This window comes from Sus scrofa, chromosome 1 (assembly GCF_000003025.6).
Source record: "Sus scrofa isolate TJ Tabasco breed Duroc chromosome 1, Sscrofa11.1, whole genome shotgun sequence".
In the NCBI taxonomy this organism is placed as follows: Eukaryota; Metazoa; Chordata; class Mammalia; order Artiodactyla; family Suidae; genus Sus; species Sus scrofa.
This window is the reverse complement of record NC_010443.5, coordinates 8,416,296-8,438,614: the sequence shown is the minus strand read 5'-3', so window position 1 is coordinate 8,438,614 and position 22,319 is coordinate 8,416,296. Positions and strand designations below refer to the sequence as shown.

Sequence of the window (22,319 nt, the reverse complement as noted above, 5' to 3'; positions counted from 1 at the left end):
TGATTGACCAAGGCTTGAGTGTTTTGCCTGCAGGATCGGGAGCCTGCCATCCCTGCCCGGTGTCTAAACCTCTGGGGAGAAGATCCTGAGCACGGATGCCTGGTTCAGGGCTAAGCTGGGGATGGGAGGAGAGCAGAGGCAGGACCGAAGGAGCTGAGCTGCTCACATGTTCACTTGCAGAAGCGAGGGCTGGGGGTGGTTACAAGCAGACCTCAGCAAGTTCTTAGGGCAGCCTGAAAAACCTGTTCAGACGGCCTTGGCCACGGCTGTTACAAAATCTGCTCAAAGAAACAAGCTCAAAGACAGGCACTTTCCCATGTATATGCCCAGGGGCCGTGGTGTCCCGACCATGCCGCTCCCTGGTGGCCCTGCTGACCAGCCACCATCCTCCAGCTCAGGCCCCCAGGTCCCTGGCTTAGCCGGACTGTTTGTGTGTCTCCAGCACTGAGTCCAGTGCACCCGGGATCCTTGAGAAGCACATCGTGGTCGAAGTGTAACCGTCTAGCACCCTGCCTTCCAGGAGAGGGGTGACTCCACCACTCCAGGCGCTCAGTGGGCACCGGGAACAGGGGACACAGGAACCACCCCGTCCCTGACTCACACCCTGCGAAAGGCACCTGTACTTTGGGCTCTGGCAAGAATAGACATGGCTGGGATTACAGGTGGATTCTTACACGGTATCATTTGTCAAAAGCAACTCTGCTCCCCTCATGCATGTGGAGGGGGGGCTGGGGCAGCCGAGACGCAGGTGGGAAAGGCAGGTGAACCACCATGAAGACTTGGCCTCGCTGAATCACAACTGCTTCCTGGGTATCTAGCCCCCTGGCAGAAGGCAGGCATTCTGTGCAGTCTGTACCCACAGGGATGGGCCACGGTGGCCCAGGGAGGCCGGCTCCCTCGCGGGCTCCCAGACAGCTTGCTTGCACGGCAGCAGACCTCACTCGACAGACATAGGACCAATGTGAGGCAACTGGCTCCTTCCCACAGGTTTGAGGATTTAGCTCAACTGTCTTACACAGAAGCCACCGCTGGCCGACTCTTCAGGCCTCTGACGGCACCGTAACGACTCTCGGCTGGAGCATCGAGCCGCCGGCACTGCCTGGGTGGTAGCCGGGGTGCCCTCCTGCAGCTCTCGTTCTGCCTTCTCCTCAAGCTCCAGATGCGGTGGGGCCCCGCAGCACGGGCTACACGGGGCAGTCAGCAGGAGGGAGGACAGGAGAGGAAAGGCACCTACCTCTGAACCAAGTCCCCCCGGCAAGGCCACATCACCGCGGCCAGGCCTTAGGCAAAGCCTGAGTCAGACACTGGGCCAGTAAGTTGCTAGATAAACACTTCAAACGTAACCCACGTGCTTAACTGCCGTATTCTCATGGTCGCCAGGCTCCACACCCCACCAACCAACTAAAGATGATACCAATTCAACTCACTTATCGTCTTTCTCATAAATATTCAGTCCGAGAGCATCAACTCCAAGCCAAAGGTCTGTTCCTTTCTTATTTTTTATCTCAAAGTAGTTGATTCCATACATTTCCAGGTCCTGGGCAATCTTCAGATACTCCAACATGGCGCTGTCTCTGGGGAGCAAACACCCGAGCGATCGTTAACGCGCCGCCAGGAGCTCAGAGGTGCGGCTGACAGCCGGTGTCCCCAGGGGTCCCCCGCCGTCCTGGACACTGACCACTGACGTACTTCCCACCTCAGGGGGGAACAGAGCTGGCCCGTGCCCGTCTCTCCCCGCCCCCAGCCCCTCCCCTCCCCCCTTCTCATGGGGTGGCAGGAGCCTGCCAGGTGTCTCACTTGCAAGGGGCCACCCCTCCCCTAAAGATGCTCAGGTCAGACAGGAAATTCTCAGGACACCAAGTCCCCGAGGCCCTGCAGCGCCGCTGGCCAGGCGTCCACTTGCCCTCTCACGCTGCACTGGCCTCTCTAAGAGCAAGTGGTTTGCAGTTGGGATCGATTTTTTTTTTTACATTTATGCTCTTTTGAAGGCAACCACCTTCCAGACAACAAACAAACAATCAGCACCCATGTGAGAGGAAAGAGAAGGTCACTGATGGCTTGTGGACAAGGTTCCTGCTCCCTTGACTAAGGAAGAAGCCCCTTTCCCCTGAGACAAGGAGGGGAGAAGCCTTTAGGCCTGAAGGCACCGACTAAAGGCTTCTGGCCCTGCAGAGACACCTAGCTTTGCTCAGAAGAAACCCCTGCAGCTCGTTCCCTCCCCGGCCGGCCGGCACTCACTTGAGCATCCCGCGGTGCTCGGCGTGCCACACCTGGATCCGGTCCTCCCACTGGTCCCTGGTGAGCTTGTGCTGGTCCATGACTCTGGATGGCAGGGAAGAGGGCCCGGGCGGTCATCCGGAGGTCCGGGAGAGGCCAGCGACAGGCCACTGCCCAACCATCACGCAAACCTTGACTTTTTTTTTTTTTAAAAACCCCACCTACTTGCTAACATGCAGCATTTCTATGTATAACAATTAACAACCTGGACAATTGAGAACCTGGAGTGAGACAAACCCAATCTTGTTGGGAAAAAAAATGTGTGTGTGTGGCTGTGCCACAGCACGCGGAAGTAACCCAGCAGAGACTGAACCCAAGCCACAGCAGTGACGATGCCGGGTCCGTCACTGCTAGGCCACCAGGGAACTCCCACTGGAAACGTGTGAAAGGGTACCCTAAGTGGCCTCTTTCACCAAAAGGTATACCTGATGTGACCACTAGTAAACAAAAACAGATTTAACAGGGGCCTTTCTGTCGGTCACCAGGGAGCGGGAAGGTGGTGAGGCTACAGCATCTTCAGTTCCTAGGGGGAGGTCCACTCCCCTGCCAGGTCTCTCCACCGCAGACCCCGCTGTGGGGGTCAGAGGGCCTGGAGACGCTGCCGCAGGCCACCTGCTCACCTCTGGGGGATGAGCCGCTCAGAGCCGAGGTAGCCGGACTTGTGCAGCTCTTTGTTGTAGTCTCCGAACTTGGCCTGCACGGCGTAGGAGCCCAGGAGCACCGCGGTCTCGGGTGGGCAGTAGATCTCGTCGCTGAGAATCCCGTCCTTCACTTGCAGGAAGAAAAGCTTCTGAGTGATGTCCTGGATGAGCTCCTCAGACACGTCTTCGGGGTAGAACCTGGCCCGGAACTTGAACTGGAGAGGGTTCTCCTTTCTGACCTCCTGGGCGGACACCTGCACAGCAGAGCAGAAGCCACACTCTCGCTGCCAGCTCCTAAGACAGACTGGCCCTCGCGGTGCGAGGGCTTAACCACTGCCTCAAAAAGATCCTTTGGGCCGGTTTTCAGAAGATTACACTTATTCTGAAAGTCACCTTTTTAGCACAGAAGACAGGAACAGGCCAGTGAGAGTCCTATTATAGTCTCGCTCTTGGCTGGACTCTAGCCACATTCAGCGACCCGCCAGGCCACCAGCCCAGTCCAGCCCAGGTTTTCTGGTGGCAATGCCATCCATTCCAAGGACAACTGCCTGAGAGACCCGTGAAGCAGCTGGCTTCTGTCCACACGGCCAGTCTAGCCCCAGACCATGGAGCCCCTTCTCGGCCCCCTGAGGTGTACAGAACGTGGGAGGAAAGCCAGGGCTGGGACAAGGGAGAAACTGTCTGGAGAAAACACAGGCGGCTTACTGCTTTTCCTCCCAGTTGTTAGGGGAATTATCCAGTCTTTAGGGTTGGAAGAGAATCTATCACAGGTTCAAACAAAGCAACAACAGTTCCTTACAAAACAGTGGATGATTCATGGTTTATAAGATTAACAATCTCACTGGAAAAACAAAACCAAACCAAACCAAACGCTAAGCAATTAAGCATCATATGCTCCAACAAGGGAGCAGTAAGGAGAAATACCAGGATCTAATTTCCACCCACCATCCCCACTTGCTGGAAACCTGCAACCTTTCTGTCTATAAAAACTTTTACACAAATAGAAAGGAACAAAAAACAAAAGACAGAGTTTCACTGTCAACAGAGTAGACCAAACCTAATTAATAGCCTGGACATAGTTAACTCTGACTTACCTTTTTATCAAGTTTCAACCAGGTAGGAAATCCTTTGTTATCCACATACTGGAGGCCAAAGTACCACACTTCCCGAAGGCCGATAGTCTTTACCACCTGTGTGAAAGAGAGGGCCCGAAACCGTCACGAGGAACCCTCTGGAAGGGTAGCGGCCTCAGCGGCCGCAATCACATAGTGCCACAGAGCTGCCAAGGGAGTGAGGGTGGCACCTGCTTGGTGGCACCAGGCAGGCCTGCCTGACACTGTCTGCAACTAGCTGAAGCTATTACCCCGAAGCATAAACCATTTACGTTTGGCATACATTTGAGCAGACTCGGGGTTAATGCTAAATCTTACAAAATCTCACCCCTACTCCTCGGACTCCGTTGTGCTTTCCTGAGTAAAGACAGCCAGGTGAGTCACAGAATGGGACACACCCAGGTATACCAGTGAAAGTGGGTGTCACAGGTGTGACTGTCACCTGTTGGGCACCCATGTGAAAAGGGGGTTGAAAGTTAGCACTGTGAAGCAAAGGGACAGGCGTGCCTCCTCTGGCTGCCTGTCTGCGCCTCAGGCAGCCGGCCCCGGCTCTGCTCGGCCAGGAATGTGGCGAGGAAGGGGGAGGCAGAGAGGGCTCACTTTTGGAGGGGGAGCAGTCAGCTTCGCAAGTATCAAGGGGGCTGGCATTCTTCCCACATCAAGAAATGCGAAATTCTGATACAGGAAGGTAGAATTCAGCCCTGGGACCGAGTGAGAATTTGCACTTTAAAATTCTCTACAGGGCTAGGAAAGTCTCCCATTACAACGAGAGCCCCAAGTGGGTTATTCTTGTGTCTTGAAGCAGAAAAGCAACCCCGTAGTGGCTCAGCGGAAACAAATCCAACTAGGAACCATGAGGTTGTGGGTTCGATTCCTGTCCTCGCTTAGGGGGTTAAGGAGCAGGTGCTGCCATGAGCTGTGGTGTAGGTTGCAACTTGCTATGGATACTTGCTGAGTATCATCAAAACTGAGTCCCAGGACTTTGCTGAATAGTGTTAAGTAGTTAAATCCATGACACCTAATGTTAAGCCTTTAAAAAGGTGGTTACCATCCTTCAAATATGTGGCTTTTACCATATTTCGAGGAAAAGAGGACTGAATACACTAGAAGTGACGGATCAGGCATCCTGGGCAGTTATTTAAAATAAAATCTGAACCACCAAACAGACCCTGCCCTGAACCTGTCTCCTCACTGGCTGGGGGCCCAGGGAGTCTGTTTATCACAGGCCATGGGCAGCCGCTCCCTCTACTCACTCCAGAAAGGGCACTGGGACTCTCACCAGGGCTTCCTCCCACAGCTGAAGATGTGAGGCCCCATGCCTGGTTTTCATGGTAACATGTGCAAAGACGCTGACTCAGGACCAGGTGTTCTATGCCCGGCCCTGCTAATTTATTCCCCACAAACCTCCATCTCAACTTGGATATGAAACCCGCCCTGCCTCCCCCTTGGGGTTGTTTCAAGGTTGTGCGGCAAAACTCCGCGAACAGATGCCGCCATCCGTCTCTCCGATCTAGTTTCCGCTCCATCTGCCCCGCTGGGCCCTGGCCTGGACCTAAGCGGTAGGAAAAGACTCCCCGTCCCCTGGACTTCTCTCCCCACCCTGTCAGACCAGCGCCCCACCTTCAGATTCCCTTCTCCACCCCCTCAAAGGGCAGATCAGACGCTGGAGCCAGGGGCTGACCCTGGGCGCCTGACGGGCTGCGTCCCTGGCATGAGTCGCATTCAACTTCCAGGACAACTGACCTCACCATGTTTCAAGGCCCCACTTCTACCCCTACAGCTCCCCCCAAACACCACGACGGAGTCAAACAACTTTCCTTCCTTCGGTCCGTTCCAAAACCAACCTGCCAGCCCCGGCTACAGGGAAACCCAGCTTTCCTAGAAAAACACACCACATGTTCCCTCCAATGTTCTGACCTTAACCTAAAGCGGCTACACAAAAAACACGGAAGCCGGAAGCCGAATCTGCACAGGCGTCTCGGCCCCACTGGTGTTTGGCAGGTTCAGGGATGTGTCCACCGAACGCAATCTCAAGCAACAGCTGGGAAATACTACCTTTTTTTTTTTTTTTTTTTTTTTTTGTCTTTTTGCTATTTCTTGGGCCGCTCCCGCGGCATAAGGAGATTCCCAGGCTAGGGGTCCAATCGGAGCCGTAGCCACCAGTCTATACCACAGCCAGAGCAACTCGGGATCCGAGCCGCGTGTGTAACCTACACCACAGCTCACGGCAACACCAGATCGTTAACCCACTGAGCAAGTGCAGGGACCAAACCTGCAACCTCATGGTTCCTAGTCGGATTCGTTAACCACTGCGCCACGACGGGAACTCCGGAAATACTACTTTCTGATGATGGAAACTGGGCAGAGTCCTAGCAGGAAGGCCTTTCCCACCCCCCAGGAGCTTCAGCTGCAGGAAAGCCTCAGGGCTCCGCCTGGAACCCACCTGGCTGTGAGCCCCTGGTCCCCGTCAAGTCAGAGCCCTGGACTAGAAAGAACCTAGTCACAGACCAAGCGATGGTGCTGACAGGGCTGGGGGACAGTTACCGCAGAGGAGGCTGGAGTAACACGGGGGCTGGGAGGGAGGCAGACTAACCTACCTTCCAGGCCTCTGTCAATCTAGTTCACTGAAGGACCACATTCTAGTGCCTGGCAGTGTGGGCCATGATGAGCTTCGGAGACCCAGGAGGGCAACAGCTGGAGCCACCCGGGGAGGAAGGAAGGCAGTGTAGCCCGCAGCCCCTAAGAAGCGTCTGGAGGACACAGGCCCCTGGCGAAGGGCATACCGATGGGCACCCGCCCCGCTCCCCCATGCGGGCAGGGGTAGGAACATCCCACGTCAGGTGCACCTCGGAGGAAGGGAAGCAGAACGGGCTGGGGCTGCTTCGGCCCAGCCAGCTGTGCAGCCCCAGGCAATCCCATTGCTGCTGAGCCCCCACGTCCCTAGTTTTAACACATGGACCAAATCACATTCCAGGTCTGCTCCAGGCTTGGCTCCTCAGATTTAGGGTCTTTCTCAACAGAATACACGACATCGAAACAATTCAAACACTGTGTCCATCAGAGATGTCGTGATCCAGGTCCAGAGAGTGAGAGGAAGGACAGATGGACCCAGCATCTTTCTGTCCATCCCTCTTAACCCAGCTGGTAGCGAAACCTCGTTACCTGTCGCCAAGTGGCTGGGACTTGGGAGGACTTGGGAACAATGGCTACGGCAAGGCCTGGCCCTGCTTTTTCTCCTTTAGGACTGATGCCGGGGACTTGGCCTTCCGGGGTGAGAACAGGAATTCAGTGCGGGAGCAGGACAGCTGATGAGAGGCTGATGAGCTTGAGGATAATCTGGACCCAGAGTTTATCAAAACTTGGCACACCGAATAGATTTATGCATTTGACATTCTTAAAGTAATCTGCAAGTGACCGAGTTCAGGGTCCACTCGTACCTGTTTATCCACAACTCCATGCTACTAGCTACTCCACGCTACGGGCCAAAATACCTGGCCTGAAACCAACATAAACACCAAACTAGATACAATTATTCAGCATTTAGGCACATGAGGCATTCTGTCAACGTGGTACCCGAGCACGAAGCTGAGGGAACCACGAGAAGGACGCAGCTCAGTGCATAAGCATGCGGTTACGAGAAGGTCTGGGGAACTGAGATGCAGGGACACGTGTTCAAGGCACCAGGACAAGCCTTGTACTCCTACCCCACCAAGGGCCCCCAAGTAGCGGGGACGAGGATCTCCTAAGAGACAATGGCATTCACACCTTGCGCGTGCACACTGCCAACGCTGTCACCAGCCTGTGCACACAATCCCTGAAAAGTGACTTGTGCAAAAATCTGCCAGATGGAGGCCAGAGGCTGCAGAGCCATCCTCACAGCAAGCCGCGCCTCTGCTTCACCAACTGCATCAGAGGCCAGTCCCCCTGGGCTGCAGGCAGAGCCGCCCCCACTGGCTGCCCTTCACCCACCGCAGGGCTACCTTCAGGAGAAAGCTGCAGCATTTTCAGCCCAAGGCCAGCCCTGCCCAGCACAGTGACCGAGGCTCGGCCAGGGAGGGACCTCAAAATGATGGCACCGTGAGAGCGGAGGCCTTGAACCCAGGCCCTTCTGGGGTTGGCCTGCTGGGCACTCACTTCAGGATGAGCCAAGAGCCAAGCAGGCCCTGGCGAGTCACCCAGAGCTTCGAAATGGGCCCAGATCCCACTCGCCTTTCATGTGTGGGGCCAGGATGCAGAACAGCACTTGGCCGCTGAGCTGGGCCCCGGGAAGGCCACCTCTGGGCCGGTGGCTGGTGAACACACAGCCAGCCCTGCTGCTAGCCTGGGCCCTTGGCCCCAGAGCCCAGAAAGGGAGGTCTGGTTCCGCCCAGAGCCTGGAACTGTCGCACAGAACCGTCAGCACAGCCTTCGCGGGGGGCGCTGTCCTCACTGCGCTCTGCGGGTCACCGCGGCGGCTTGTGGGAAGACACAGGCAGGCCCGTGGCTGTGCCCCGTGGCCCAGCAACAGGGAAGGTGTCGGCCGCCACCCGAGACACCCGAGCGGGCACATGGATGCTGCAGCTGCGAGAGGGCAGGGAGGGGCGCCGGCCCTGGCCCGCCGCGTCCACTCAGGCCCACGGGCGGCGCCCGGCCTCCGCAGGACCCCGGTCTGCAAACCAGGTGGCAAGAAACAGCTGGGGGACCGGGGGATGGCGGCGACCCCCGTGGGAGCGATGCAGTCGTGCTCTGGGACGAGGACGCCCCCACCCCCCTGCTCGGGGCCGTGCGCAGGGCCACCCCCGCGTCTGCGCAGGCCGAGTCCCGCCGGCAGAAGCGGGCAGCGTCTCCTCCACAGACAGGAGCCAGCGGGAAAGCAGGTCGTAAATGTGCTTCGCAAATGCTTTCAGAGGCTGCAAAACCGGCTGTCTAACTGGGAACCCTCTCGCACAGAGACCGACCTGATCAAAGAGCTGTTTTCCTGTTGTGTTTGGCTGGATGGCAAACTCCAGCTCCGCATCCATGGTGGTAACTCGGACGTTGATCTAGAAAACAGAACCAAACACATGGCACTTAACCCAGGGGTCTTTCAATAACCCCCGAATCCTCCACCCAAACTCAGAGGTCCTGAGCAACGAACACGGCAAGAGGATGTGCCTCCTCCACACCTGTTCTCACGCCCTCCACACCTGTTCTCACGCCCCTCCACACCTGTTCTCACGCCCCTCCACACCTGTTCTCACGCCCCTCCACACACACCCCCCGGAGCAGCACCCTCACTCACATACACCCACGCCACGGCACACCCCCACAAACTACCCCGGCCACACCCCAAAATACACAGAAAGGCTCCAGCTATGAAATATGTGCACACAGTATGGATTCAAGTGTGTGCTCTCATGGTTTTAATAAAGCAGATTCACATTAAGTCTGTTATTTTTCTACAAAAATACTCTGGTAACTGTTAACGTATTTTCCCATACACCACCCTCAGGACAGCTAAGTGAGGCGTGGGGGGGCACTTCCAAGCGTCCACACCAAGTGCGTAGGGGGGGGAGGAGGAGCGAGAAGGAATGCGGACGGCAGCCTTAGAGGAAAGGCGAAGCGTGTACAGACACATCCAAGAGCATGGGGTACCGCGCAGGCACTGGAAACGGTTAAGTGCGAAGAGAGCAGAAACATGGCAAATTGCTTCAAGAGAAGCAAAATGCTAACACACCCATCACGGCAAACATGTGAGATCTTTCTAGACAACAGATGGATGTAGAATGCAAAAATGGAAGCATTTTAAAGGATAGTGAGATCACAAGGCGGAAACGATGGGAGAGCCTTAAAAATGTCTCTAACGTCACCATACCATTGCTGCTTTAAGAAAAAAAAAAAAAAAAACACAACTTATTTCAAGGTAATTTTCAAATTTATCACAAGAAAACCCAGAATTTACTAGCATATGAAAAATAATCTAGCTACTTTACGTCATTGTCCCAAAGGAAAACAGCAGCAACCACAATGCTCAATACGAAGAAATGCTTGCTTCTCACAACTTTTCAAGGGAAATACTGGAACAGCTGGATAGAGATTCTGAATTCTTCCTCAAGATGTGCATGGAATGAGGACATAGATTACCTGTATTATTCAGCTTCCTGGTGTAAGAACTAACATGTGGTAAATTCTAAACCTGTGTCAGGCCCTGGCTGAACAAAAATTCATCTTTTATGAATCATTTTTTCCTAACACTCAAAAACTGGGATGATCAGTAAATACTTTTCCACACATCCAGCATGTCTTAAAGGTTGTCACTCAGAGAAGTGAGGCAGCATTTTTCAGATTTTAAAAAACTCCCCCCTTCATCTCAAGCTTATAAATTAAAAAACTGAGGCTGAGAAGCAAAACTAGGCACATTTTAACTCTTCAAAAATGCAAAGACCTAAGTGTCTTCATTTTCCTGCCAGCAATAATTTAGAGAATCCACAAAATGGCTGCCACGAAAGATACAACACAGCACGTCTCTCTCCAAGGGCACGCACAACAGAGGTGCCAAAAGCAGCCCCCCGAGTCAAATGCAGTCAAATTACACTCACAAGCCCACAACGAGTATCACACTCAACGCTAAGGTACAGGGTTGGGGCTGACAGATGTTGGGCCTTAGATACACTTTTCTTTCTCTATCACGGGATCACCCAACGATCTGTACTGAATGCCACCACCTCGGTTAATACAGAAGAGCAGAGGTTCATGCATAGGAGATTTCGCACTAACTCCTAAGTCTCAATCGACGCTAAGTTGAGGACCAAGAAAAAATGCCACCACCTGAAACCAAAGCTAATAATTGACATAAGAAAGTCATCAACACACCATTTTTAACCATTTTGCAAACTCATTAACAGGAATTTAGAAAAAAACACTAAGATTCTGAATCAGGTTCCTATTTGACTCAAAGTTCACACAACGCTTTGAAAAAGGAAATAACCAGTAAGGTAATACTTTTACTGAGGTTGGATGTAACAAGCCAGCAGTACGTAGAAAGTGAACTTCTTAAAACGAAGCGTATTGATAATAAACTGCACCTCCCATCACAGGGGCTTAATCTGAGCCAAGTTCCACTTGGTCTGCTCCCTCACGGCCTCGTCCCCGGGCTCCAGCATCCACGGATCAGGCGGTCTGGTGCATGTATGACCTTGAACGAAGCCTGCAACCCAGGAATCAGGGTTCTGCCAGTGCTGTGGCCCCAGCAAGACTGGAACCAGCACCAGGAGGCAGGTGGGCTACAGCACCAGCCCTGGCGGGAAGGCGGTGCCCAGTTCTGACTTAGGGAGGCACGAAAACCTTCATTTTCAGACACTCCCTGAAATTACAAAAATCAAGGTACTGTGAATCAATATACGTGAGTTTCACACAGTGCCTGCTCGCTGGTCTGGAGACCAAGGTCGAGGCGGGGGAAGCCGTGCCATCGCAGCAATGAGTGAACAACTTGTTAATGGTCCTCGGCCAGGCTGCCCTGCAGGAGGGGGCGTGCTTGTCACTTGCCAAGTTGTCACCCTGCTGGTGTTTGTCACCAGGGGCGCTACTGCTGTTCTGGGCAGCAAGAGGATTCATTCTGGCAAGACTAGCTCAGTGCTGCAGAATGTTTAGCATCCCTGAGTCCACCACTCAGCAAAGGTGTCCCCAGTCATCTAAAAGGACTGGCCCCCCAACACCCCCCCCCACATACAAATATCCCCTCCGGGGGAAGGAGAGACTCCCGCCCCGACTAAGGACCACAGCACGACACTGCCTTAATCAGTACCATGGTTAGAAAGACTATTAAGATTCTTTTAAACATTATGTCACAAATGTACTACAATGAGGCATAAACTTCCACAAGTTTGAAAATGAAACATTTCCTCAGATGACAGGACCATGTACCTTTATGTTTTGCTTCACTCACCGAGGGGCTCTAAAAGAAATCGGGTTTGGGCACATTAAAGACTTATGTCTAAATCCCAACTCTTTTTATTTTCCTGTTAGGTTCCTTGGTCATCAACTGTTTTTAGTGAACTTCATGTGAACGTGGATGAAAGCTAGCACTTGTGTCTGCAACGGTGCCACAAAAATCCAGTGCGATTCTATGGTTATGCACAGCAAACGTGAGAATGGTCCCATGAAAAGCCGCCTCGGAGGTCCAGGGCTTAAACATATGACCACACACCCAAACCACGTGCAAAGGCTGGAGAAAAGTGCATGGTTTTCAATCTTTACTGATCACACTTTTATCAAAGGCAGTACCTGCTGATGACTGCAAGATCGCAGAGTAGTGTGTGGCGTAGGTATGCACCCAGAATGCAGTCAGTCATTTAAAATCTACCCCAAAGGGGCAGTGATCATTCCAGGCTGGTCAAAATACTAAAACCCAGAGCCCTCACTGTGGCTCAGCAGTTAAGGACCTGATGTTATCTCTGTGAGAATGCAGGTTCGATCACTGGTTTCACTCTGTGGGTTAAGGATCCCACAACCTGTGGCGTTTGCATAGGTCACAGACGCGGCTTGGATTTTGATGCCTGGCCTGGGAACTTGCATTTACATCTGTAAAAAGAAAAAAGGGGGGGGGACAACACTCCTTTCTAACATTCTGTTTGTTCGAGGGGGCGGTGATACAAGTTTCACTCTGCTCACACAGCCCCCCACCCTTACATACACGTGAAGAATCATGTGGTTGGTATAGATGCTAATTTAATCATTTATGTCTCCTTTCCAGAGGCTCCTCTATTTGAGGTCATGGCAGGAAGCTGTAGTCAGAGCTCTAAAATGTTAGCACCGGTGTTTCCTCATGGCGCAGCAAAAACAAATCCGACTAGGAACCATGAGGTTGTCAGTTCAATCCCTGGCCTTGCTCAGTAGGTTAAGGATCCGGTGTTGCCGTGAGCTGTGGTGTAGGTCACAGACGTGGCTCAGATCTGGTGTGGCTGTGGTGTAGGCCAGCAGCTACAGCTCCAATTAGACCCCTAACCTGGGAACCTCCACATGCCATGGGTGCGGCCCTAAAAAGACAAAAAAAAAAAGAAGACATAGAATGTTAGCACCTAAAAGAAACCAGACAGAAGCACACTCCACTCTGCCACGGGAATTCATCAGCAAGTACAGACGCGGAAGTTAGGTCAGCACCCTACCAGTGAACGACAATGAGGTTTTTCCACAGCTACTCTACCAGGTCAAAACTTTAGAATAAGTTAATGTATCTTGGACACAAAACTTGGTATTGAAGATGCTGGAACCCCTTGAGAAAAATGAGGTTCTACTGGATATTTGTGTATTTTTCACACCGACCACATTTGGCAGAAAAATCTTTTTTCGACTCTGACAGTAGCCTAGTTTTTGTTTCAGTAAGAGAGGTAAGTTTCTCATCTATTACTAGAATATGCAAGTATATGCAAAGACAAATGCCTAAAAACAAAAACAGCAATGAATTTCATTTTATTTCTAAAACAAGAACTAATGAAAATGGCCAGTAGACCTTCTTAAACTTAAGGAAAACACCATATGCACGTGTTCTTTCTCATGAATAAACGCCTGGGGTTTCACAGATCTCTGCTCCAGTCCAGCTGACCACACAGTGCGTGTATTATTTAGCATCAGGATTCAACCAGTAAACCTGCCTTGCTTAGCTAAGGACTCTTAAAAATTCTATTTGCTCTTCTTCTTATGGGTTAGCTCAGCTCAAAACCACCACACTACATGTGGAAGAACCACAGCAGCTCCATTTTCTACCGTTCCCAGCCCGCCCCAACTGGTGGGCACGGTGCACGCCTTCTGGGCGCAGGCCCTCTGAGAGCATCAGCGCCTCCTGGGGGAGCCGGGGGCGCTGTCCCTTAGGACTTAAATAGGCGACTCAGACGCCATACACCACAGCCGCTCCCAATTGGGACTAACCACCAGAGCCCCAGAGCAGCTTTCAAACACCTGAGTTTCTGGGCCCTCAGCCCAAGAGCAGTATTTTTTAAAGCCACTCAAGTGACTTTGAGATTTGGCCAAGTTCACGGATCCCTGGAGCAGGGGGCCTCCCCTGGGAGCCGAGGCCTGGAGCAGTGACCCACGGAGGACTTCCTTCCCCTGGGGGCAGAGGACCCCTGCTCTGCAAAGAGAGGGTGCGGGCCGGCTGACCCGCGGTCCTTTCCAGCTCTGAAATGCTCGGGCTGAAGTCCAAGGTCCGAGGTGAGATGCCAGCCGCACTCAGCGCTCAGCTGTGCGCACAGGGGGGAAAGCTCCTCCTTAGGGTACGAGGCGTCCACGAGCAGACGGAAGGGGGTGATTCGGGAGAAAATAATGACGTGACCCTATGAGGAGCCCGCAGGGCGACTGTTTTCATGGTCAAAGGAAGAGCTCACGCCCGTTTCAGTCTCCAAGGAGGGGGCTGTACCTCTCCGGTCAGACACACAACAGTTCCGGTTCTGCAGCGCCAACGCAACTGACATCGCATTTTCCAATAAAAAAGAGTAAAAACTGTTAAGCCCCCATCTGTTTTTTAAAAATATAAACTCACCCTATTAGGATGAAATAAATCCCTGTCCCGGGCTCACCCCTCAAGCAGCTGGGCAATCACAGAGGGGCCCCAAGGAACGAGGCCGAGGGCAGGAGGCGCCCCAGGGCCCCGACCTCCTCACTGACCATGGCAGCGCCCCCTCCCCAAGTCTGAAGGAGGACAAACTTCCCTGCTCGCTGGTAAAATGGAAATGACCTTATCTGTGAGGGATCTTGAGCCCCAACATTCTGTAACTTAATTATCAGAGTGGCTTTTCGACATCGTCCAAATCAGTGGCCAAGTAGTTTCTGCAAAATTATCTGAATTTAAAAAGAGAGACCAAGCGGTGATGGGGCGGGGAGGAGAGCAGTGTGCTGAGGTCACGTAGGTTAAGGCTCTGTTTCTTTTCTTTCTTTAACTGAAAGGCTCTGAGAGCCTCTGCTGTGTTCAATCAAACTGCCCCGTCCAGGCTGGTGCCTAAATCTAGGTTTCCCAGATTGTTCTGCCTGCAGAGATTTTTTTCCCATGGACGATCCCAAAGGACCAGTACTTTTCAGAATACTTTGGAAAACAAGTCTTTTAAGGCTCCTCAGTTTAACTCTCTCAAAACGGCATCTAAATGTCTGCCAAGAGTCTGAGAGAGGCAGGAAAGACCCCGGCTGACAAGACTGCATTTCACTTCTAACCCGCGCGAGACGGCAGAGTTCTGGCTGTCAGATGACCTCCCCCATTACCTTCCTCGTTTTGGTAAATACATCCAGTTATGCATTTTTTTCCTGTGAGAAATGTCTACTTCCTCCTGAAATACTTCACACTTGGCTTAAGATACCCTCTCCAATCACGCATTTAACAGAATAAATTCAACCACTTTAAAGACCAAGACAGGAGGAAGAGTTCAAGACCAGTCCTTCCACAAACTCACAGACAAGCAACCATTTATGTCATCAGAGACCAACCAGGTTTAATTTTAGCAGCAGGGGAAATAAAAGGTTTGCAGTGATTTTCCTATGTACTCAAGAATCAGTAAAACCATTTAGAGCAGAAAGGGAAATTCAAATAGTAACATTTGAATGTTTGAATTTCAGGCAGTGGATTCAGTGATAACAGATTAATCCCTGTATTATCACACCTGCATTTACTCAAAAATTAGTCTGAGTAGAATTATCTAAGCACCACCAAGATTACATTGAGAGCCTGACCTTTCATAATCACTGAAAATGTCAGTGGTGTTTCTGACATTCCAGCCCTCTTCCCAAGGTGCCACTTCAGCAATTTCTACAGCTTTCAAATATTTGGATAAGACCTTTCAAACACTTAGAAAGGCTCAGACAGGAAGTAGTACAGTAACTTTCTCCGCAAATGGGGGAGGAAAAGCAGGAGAGTGTGACGAGGAAAAATTCTCACAGCTGAAACAAATTATAAAAGCTTTCTCAGATGCTATTTTGATTCACTTGACCGAATAACTGCTGCGACAATATTGTATTTGGACTTTCATCACTGAGTCCTTACTCTTTACAACAGCTTTGTTGAAATGCAACTTATATACCATAAAATTCACCCATTTAAAACGTGCAATTCAGTGGTTCTTGGCAACTTTACAGAGTTATGCAACCAATCCCACTGCCTAATTTTAGGACATTCCATCACCCCAAACAGAACTGCCATGCCCATTAGCAGTCATCCCATTACTGCTTCCTTGGCCCTGGGGACCAAGAGTCTGCTGTCTGTCTCCGGAGATTTCCCTGCTCTGGACACTTCATGTAACAGAATCATAGAACACATGGTCTTTGGCAACTTGCTTCTGGTCACTTAGCATGTTTTCAATACTTATCCAGGCTGTAGTGTGTATCAGCACCCCACTGCTTTTTGACTGCCAGGTAATATTCCACTGCGGATAGTTCATGTTTGTCAATCCCTTCATCGCTGGCAAGCATTTGGGTTGAAGGTCTCATTATCTGCCGTGTTGCTTTAGTGATTGTAAATACGAAACAGCTGGGAAACAAGTCTTTGCACTAGACTATGGTCAATTTGGTATTCAAACTGATAAGAAGAAAATTTAGGGACAAAGATGAAAATTAATTAAAAAAAAAACCCCTAAAATTCAAGTTTATGGTTCCATTTCAGTTGTAAATGAAAATTTTCTGTGTTCTCAGGAAGAAGGTACCAGATGCCAAAGAAACTGCTGAGAGCCCAGTAGAAAACACGGACTCCCCCACCCCATACTCAGTGGCTCCCCAAGCCGCGGGCAGCTTCAGCCACGAGATGCTGAGGAATTCTGGTCGACCCCTTCGCTTCCCAAAGGAGGAGCCAGCCGGGGGGTGGGGGTGGGGGTGGGGGGCACCAGGGACTCTAGTTCCCAGTCCTCCAAAGGAAGAGTCAGGTACTCTCCCTAAATTTATTTTGAGCAGCAACTGAGCCATCGGTTTTGCGCCGACTCCAATGGTGCGGGGCGCTGGGTCCCAGCAGTGTTAGCCGGATGCTTCTACCTCGTGCTCTGCATCCTTGGAGGGAGAGACCCCTCCAGAGCCCTGTCCACAGCTGCACAAGGAAACAGTGACACCAGACCCGCTTTGTGAAGCCTGCTGTCCCTCAGCAGCCGTGCAGGGAGCACGTACACTCTTCTCCCCAGGCCGTTGGTGTTCCTCCGACTTGAACACGCTCGGGAATCACCTGGAAAACCTGCCGAAACCTTTCCAGCCCGGAGGCTCTGAGGGGCCCATCCATCCACAGCCCACAAGTGAGGCCACACCCAGGCCCCCAATCTCAGGGGCAACACACACACAGCCACGACTCCTCCCGACAAGACGAATGCATTTACGTGACAGTAAAGTTTACTAGGCTTCCTGTCAATACCGGAGTACAGTCACAGCACAGCCACAGACCCAGACTCGCAGACATGGGGGGGGGGTGCTTTTTTTTTTTTTTTGGTCTTTTTAGGGCAGCATCCGTGGCACATGGAGGTTCACAGGCTAGGGGTCGAGTCAGAGCTGCAGCTGCCAGCCTACACCACAGCTCACAGCAATGCTAGATCCTTAATCAACTGAGTGAGGCCAGGGATCGAACCCACAACCTCAGGGTCCTAGTCAGATTCGTTTCCACCGCGCCACCAGGCGCACGCCAACATGGGTTTTTCTGAATGAAACTATCTCAACACAGAGGCCCTATCTTGGTACTCTCTTTGGAGACTCATCTCCTTACCTTTGAGATAAAAATCAGTCTCTGTGAACAATACTCCAACTCAATAAATCACAGCATTAGCCGGGACACACAGCGGTCATTTATAAACGCTGGCTAAGGAATAACCACCCTCTGTAAAACATCATCAACTCAGCAAACCTTAATCGGCATAGGGTAGAAATGCAGACCTGTGAATTCAGCCACTTTAGAAGGCAAAGTTGGAAAGCCCCAAAGGCGAGTGGAATTTTTGTTTTTTAGCTCTTCTCCCTCCATATCACTAACCCCTTTTAGGCTGTCACAATAACGGCTAATATATTAAAAGTAGCTTTGTTTCCATCTATAATATAAAGTGAATGTTTGTCTTAAATATATAATGCTGCTCCCAGGAACACTGTTTATAGAAACAAAATTCTGTGAAAGTAGTTGCCATTAAAAATCCAGCGACGGTGGAGTTCCCGTCGTGGCACAGTGGTTAACGAATCCGACTAGGAACCGCGAGGCTGCAGGTTCGATCCCTGGCCTTGCTCAGGGGGTTAAGGATCTGGCGTTGCCGTGAGCTGTGGTGTAGGTCGCAGGTGTGGCTCAGATCTCACGTTGCTGTGGCTCTGGCGTAGGCCGGCAGCTACAGCTCCGATTAGACCCCTAGCCTGGGAAGCTCCATATGCCGTAGGAGCAGCTCAAGAAAAGACCAAAAAAAAAAAAAAAAAAAAAATCCAGCGATGGTATTTTGCATTGCTGTAGTCTCTAACGAGCTGAGAGTGAGAAGCGTGCAGCTGAGAAACCTCCTGGTTGTACACACCATTCTTTTAAGGATAGAGGTCAAAATAAAAAACGTGTGAAAATATTAAAAGTTATTGTACAACGACACATAAAAGAGAACTGTGGTTCTTATACCACAATGTTTCATTAAATGGAGTCAGGTCCGTATTAATCTGATACTCTCTCTACTGGCAAAGCCCAGCTCCGCCATCAGTCAAGAGGGAAGAAGCAGTGGTCTCTTTCTAAAATACTGTCACCACCAGCAGAAGCCACCTGTCCACATACGCCCGCAAGGCAAGCTGGACAAAGCGAGGCATTCCAGAGCTACACGTGTAAGCCTGAGCTAGCTCTTAACACCAGGCTTCTTGAGGTTTACTGAGCTTTAAAGAAGGTGTGAATAGCAGTATGAAGACATCTTACTACTAAAATAACCCTATGGCAAATCTGACCACCCGTGGATGTTATGTTAGTTTTATTAATCCTTTCTTTTAAGCTCCTCTGGATCTAGGTTTAAATCACACCCAATCACATCACTACAACTGTCTTCTTTTTCAAGGTTAAAGAAACAGAATGAAGGTGAAAAAACTGGCTTGGTTGCTAGGCTTAGGAAACGTTTTCAGATGCCAAAGAAAATGGGCCATCTAGCTCCACAAATCTTCTAAGTCTAAGGAATTAATGAGAACACAAGCTGCCAGGCAACTCTGTAAGAATCCCATGCACCATCGTTCTGTCCACAGCACAACAAAGCAACCAAAACAGATGAGGAGGACAGACACACGACTTTTTCAAATACCGCTGTCTTATAATCGTACAACATCAGGATAACATACCAGCCTTTTATTGCCTAGCAATAGGAATAATAAAACCATCAGCGTTAGGGCTGACAAGAGTCCACTCGTGACCACTCCTGCGGAGGCCAAAGTGCTGGCCCGCGGTTCTCGTTGTCCCTCCCTTCCTAGGAATCATGCCTGAGCGCTGTTCCTGGGACAAGTACAGAAAGTCGCCCGAGAAGGAAGGGCGAGGCCTGTGTTAGCTGCTCCCCAGTCTCGAGTGTCCACACACACCAGGATGGCCCCTTTCTCCAGCAGGAAGAAAAGTCAAGCTCTGCTTTGTGCAGATTGATGCTGACAGTTAATGGAAAGGACTCCAAATCCCCTGTAGGTAAAATCTATCAAGGAATCGAATTAACCTACCACAATCGAGTGGCTCAGGCTAGACCTTTATCCTCTGGGATTCAAACAATTCTGCCCCTTCTCCTACCCCTCCCCATGGAGGTGTAAAAAGGTAGCCGCTGATTAGTGCCCTTTGAGGTGGTAATTACTAATGAAAATAGGTCTTACTACAGAGTTCAATGTCAAATGAGCCAACCCAACTCTATTATAAACCAAGTAACCCTCTGCCAGAGTGTCTCCGTTCACGTCTCCAGGAGGCCAGGACACCCCCCCGAAGGGGGGGCACCTGTGAGAATTAACAAGGCTTTTCTTTCAAAGGAAGTCTTGGTGACTCCACTTTGTTCCCGCTTCCTCCGAGACACCCTCCTCCACCCGCCCCCTCTTCTCCCAGTAACAATTTGTTTCACATGAGCCAACAGAGAAGAAGGTGTGCCCGAACTTGACCCCTGGGAAGGGGACAGGGACACCACCTGCCTCAGGGATAAACAGAGAGGGGTCTTCCCTCTTGCGCCCACGCCCTTCTGCAGAAGTAGAGCCTCCCTCGTTCCTGTGTCTCACTCTCCAACACTGACCATCGAGCCAGAGTCGTTTTAATTCTCCAACACACCTACCTCATTGTACAGAGACCTCAGTATCACTTCAAGGAGCACTGAGGGTACCTCGTACAGTCAGTCATGAAAATCGACACTACACGCTGCAGCTCCTCTTCCAAACTGCTCTCCTCCACCTCCCTCAGGCTAAGCTTACGATGCAAAAACCAAATTCTTAGCATGCCATGGACGGTAACAGGGCAGAGTGAAACATGAAAGCTGGGTCTTGGAACTTCCCAGTAACTTTTATGTTTCAGATATCCATAATTTATTTTCCCCACACTCAAAGCATGTGCAAGTTCCCGGGCTAGAGATCGAACCCATGCCACAGCAGTGACAACGCCGAATCATTAACTACCAGGCCACCAGGGAACTACGTTATATTTTAATGTTATATAAATGCAAATGTTCTAAGTAGAACAACTAAACTAGGATGACGGAAGGGTAACTGTTTCATGGGAACCAAATGAGGGCTGCTTGGTAAAAAAGAGGAAAGGTATCCAAGTCTGACTGCTGTCTTTTAAAGGCTGAGAAACTGAGGCCTAGAAAGTTTATGCAATTTTCCTATCTACCAAAAATATTTTTATTTGGATGTTATTCCTAAAGTTGTAACTTTCAACATCAATGATTTTAAACTTCTGAATTGAAAAAAATGTCTATTACCAAATTCCACAGTGAAAACGATGTCAAGTATACACATACAGAAGAAGGACGAGCCCAGACCCACCGATACCCATCCCATCATTTCAGAAACATGAAATGAAATCCCAAGTCTTTCTAAGTCGCTCCTTCTGCCTCTGAGGCCCGCCACTTCCTGCCCCGAGACCCACTTCCTGTCAGCCCAGCTGCTTAACAAGGCGAGAGGCGGACACACCAGTCCAGTCTGAGCTCATTGTAAATCGTGACCTCAGAGCTGGAAGGGAACTTTCTGAACAGTGCCATTAAAATGAGAGTCCATTTCCTCCTCCACTTTAAACCAGGGTGAAAGGGATCTGTGTGGGGAGGGGGGCTCCCCCCGCCGCTGAGCAGCTAAGGCACTGCTTCGGGAAACAGAGGCACCTGCCAAACCAAAAGATAGCCACTCTTACCGAGTTCCAAGTCTGTGCTGCAGGCGACACTGGTGGGAATTTCCTTGTCTGCTAATGGCAGGTAATAATAATACTCCTGGTACCTACGACTGTGGAGTTTTCAGATCCTTTTTCGGGAGTGTAACTAGGAGCTAATTTCTACACTGGGAACGACAGATGCCCTGCGTGAGAACTTCCACGAGCACACTGGGACACCACTCCCCACAGGAGGGGTAAACACATCATCTGAGAATGCTACGTTCTGCGAAAGAAACTGTTCCTCGCCAGAAACCCCATCAAAACCCTCTCTCCTCTCCTCACCCCAAGGCAGGCAAAAAATTCATTCACGGTCACTTTAAGTTTGTCAAGTCTTGATTCTGTAACATGTCATCTCAGTTTTATGAGATGTGGCACATACACTTTAGCACCAATTTAGCTGATTGGGCAGTGAGGTTAATTATATCCACAAACTTAGGATCCCATAAAAGACCAGTGAGTGACAGGGCCAAGACGGCCATCACACATGCTACACTGGTTCTTAACTCCAGGCTCATGAAACATAAAAATGAAGAGCCTATAGACTAAACGTCGTTACCACCTGGAATGCACTATTTTTCTTCGTAAATTTACAAGTCTGTGAAGAGTTTTCTAATCGGGTGGGAGAAAAGCCTACATGAAAGAATGAAAATGTGAAAACAACGCAATTCCTTTGCTGACCTGTTGTTTTAGGGAAGGATGTATAAAATAAGCCATACTTAAATCTCATGCCACTTCTGAAATAAATCTTTGCCCCTAGTTAAGATCCCATGTGCTGTAATATTGCTAAACTGACACCTACCCTGGGAGTGTGTTAAAGAACTTGTCTCCTATAGAGGAGCTTAGATAAAATGTATTTGAACTTGGCCAAGAAGTCTTTATTTTGCCTGTATCAAAAATAAGAGTAAAGACCCCAAGAGTTTTCATTTTTTTAAATTCCAGACTAATCAGCCAGCTAATAAAAGCTGCATGAATAAGCAGCTTCATGCTTTTGGGGTTCCCATCATGGTGCAGTGG

At 50.6% G+C, this 22,319-nt stretch overlaps 1 protein-coding gene across 1 annotated transcript in view; it reads right to left on the bottom strand.

Annotated features, from left to right (window-relative positions):
* Window positions 1-22,319, bottom strand: part of EZR (ezrin) — a 49,389-nt gene that overhangs the window by 14,136 nt on the left and 12,934 nt on the right. The window contains exons 3-7 of the mRNA XM_013992459.2: window positions 8,968-9,051; window positions 4,013-4,108; window positions 2,898-3,172; window positions 2,239-2,322; window positions 1,428-1,574 (exon numbers count right to left, since the gene is read on the bottom strand). Coding sequence (XP_013847913.2) covers window positions 1,428-1,574; window positions 2,239-2,322; window positions 2,898-3,172; window positions 4,013-4,108; window positions 8,968-9,051 — 686 coding nt within the window. The remainder of the gene's footprint in view (window positions 1-1,427; window positions 1,575-2,238; window positions 2,323-2,897; window positions 3,173-4,012; window positions 4,109-8,967; window positions 9,052-22,319) is intronic.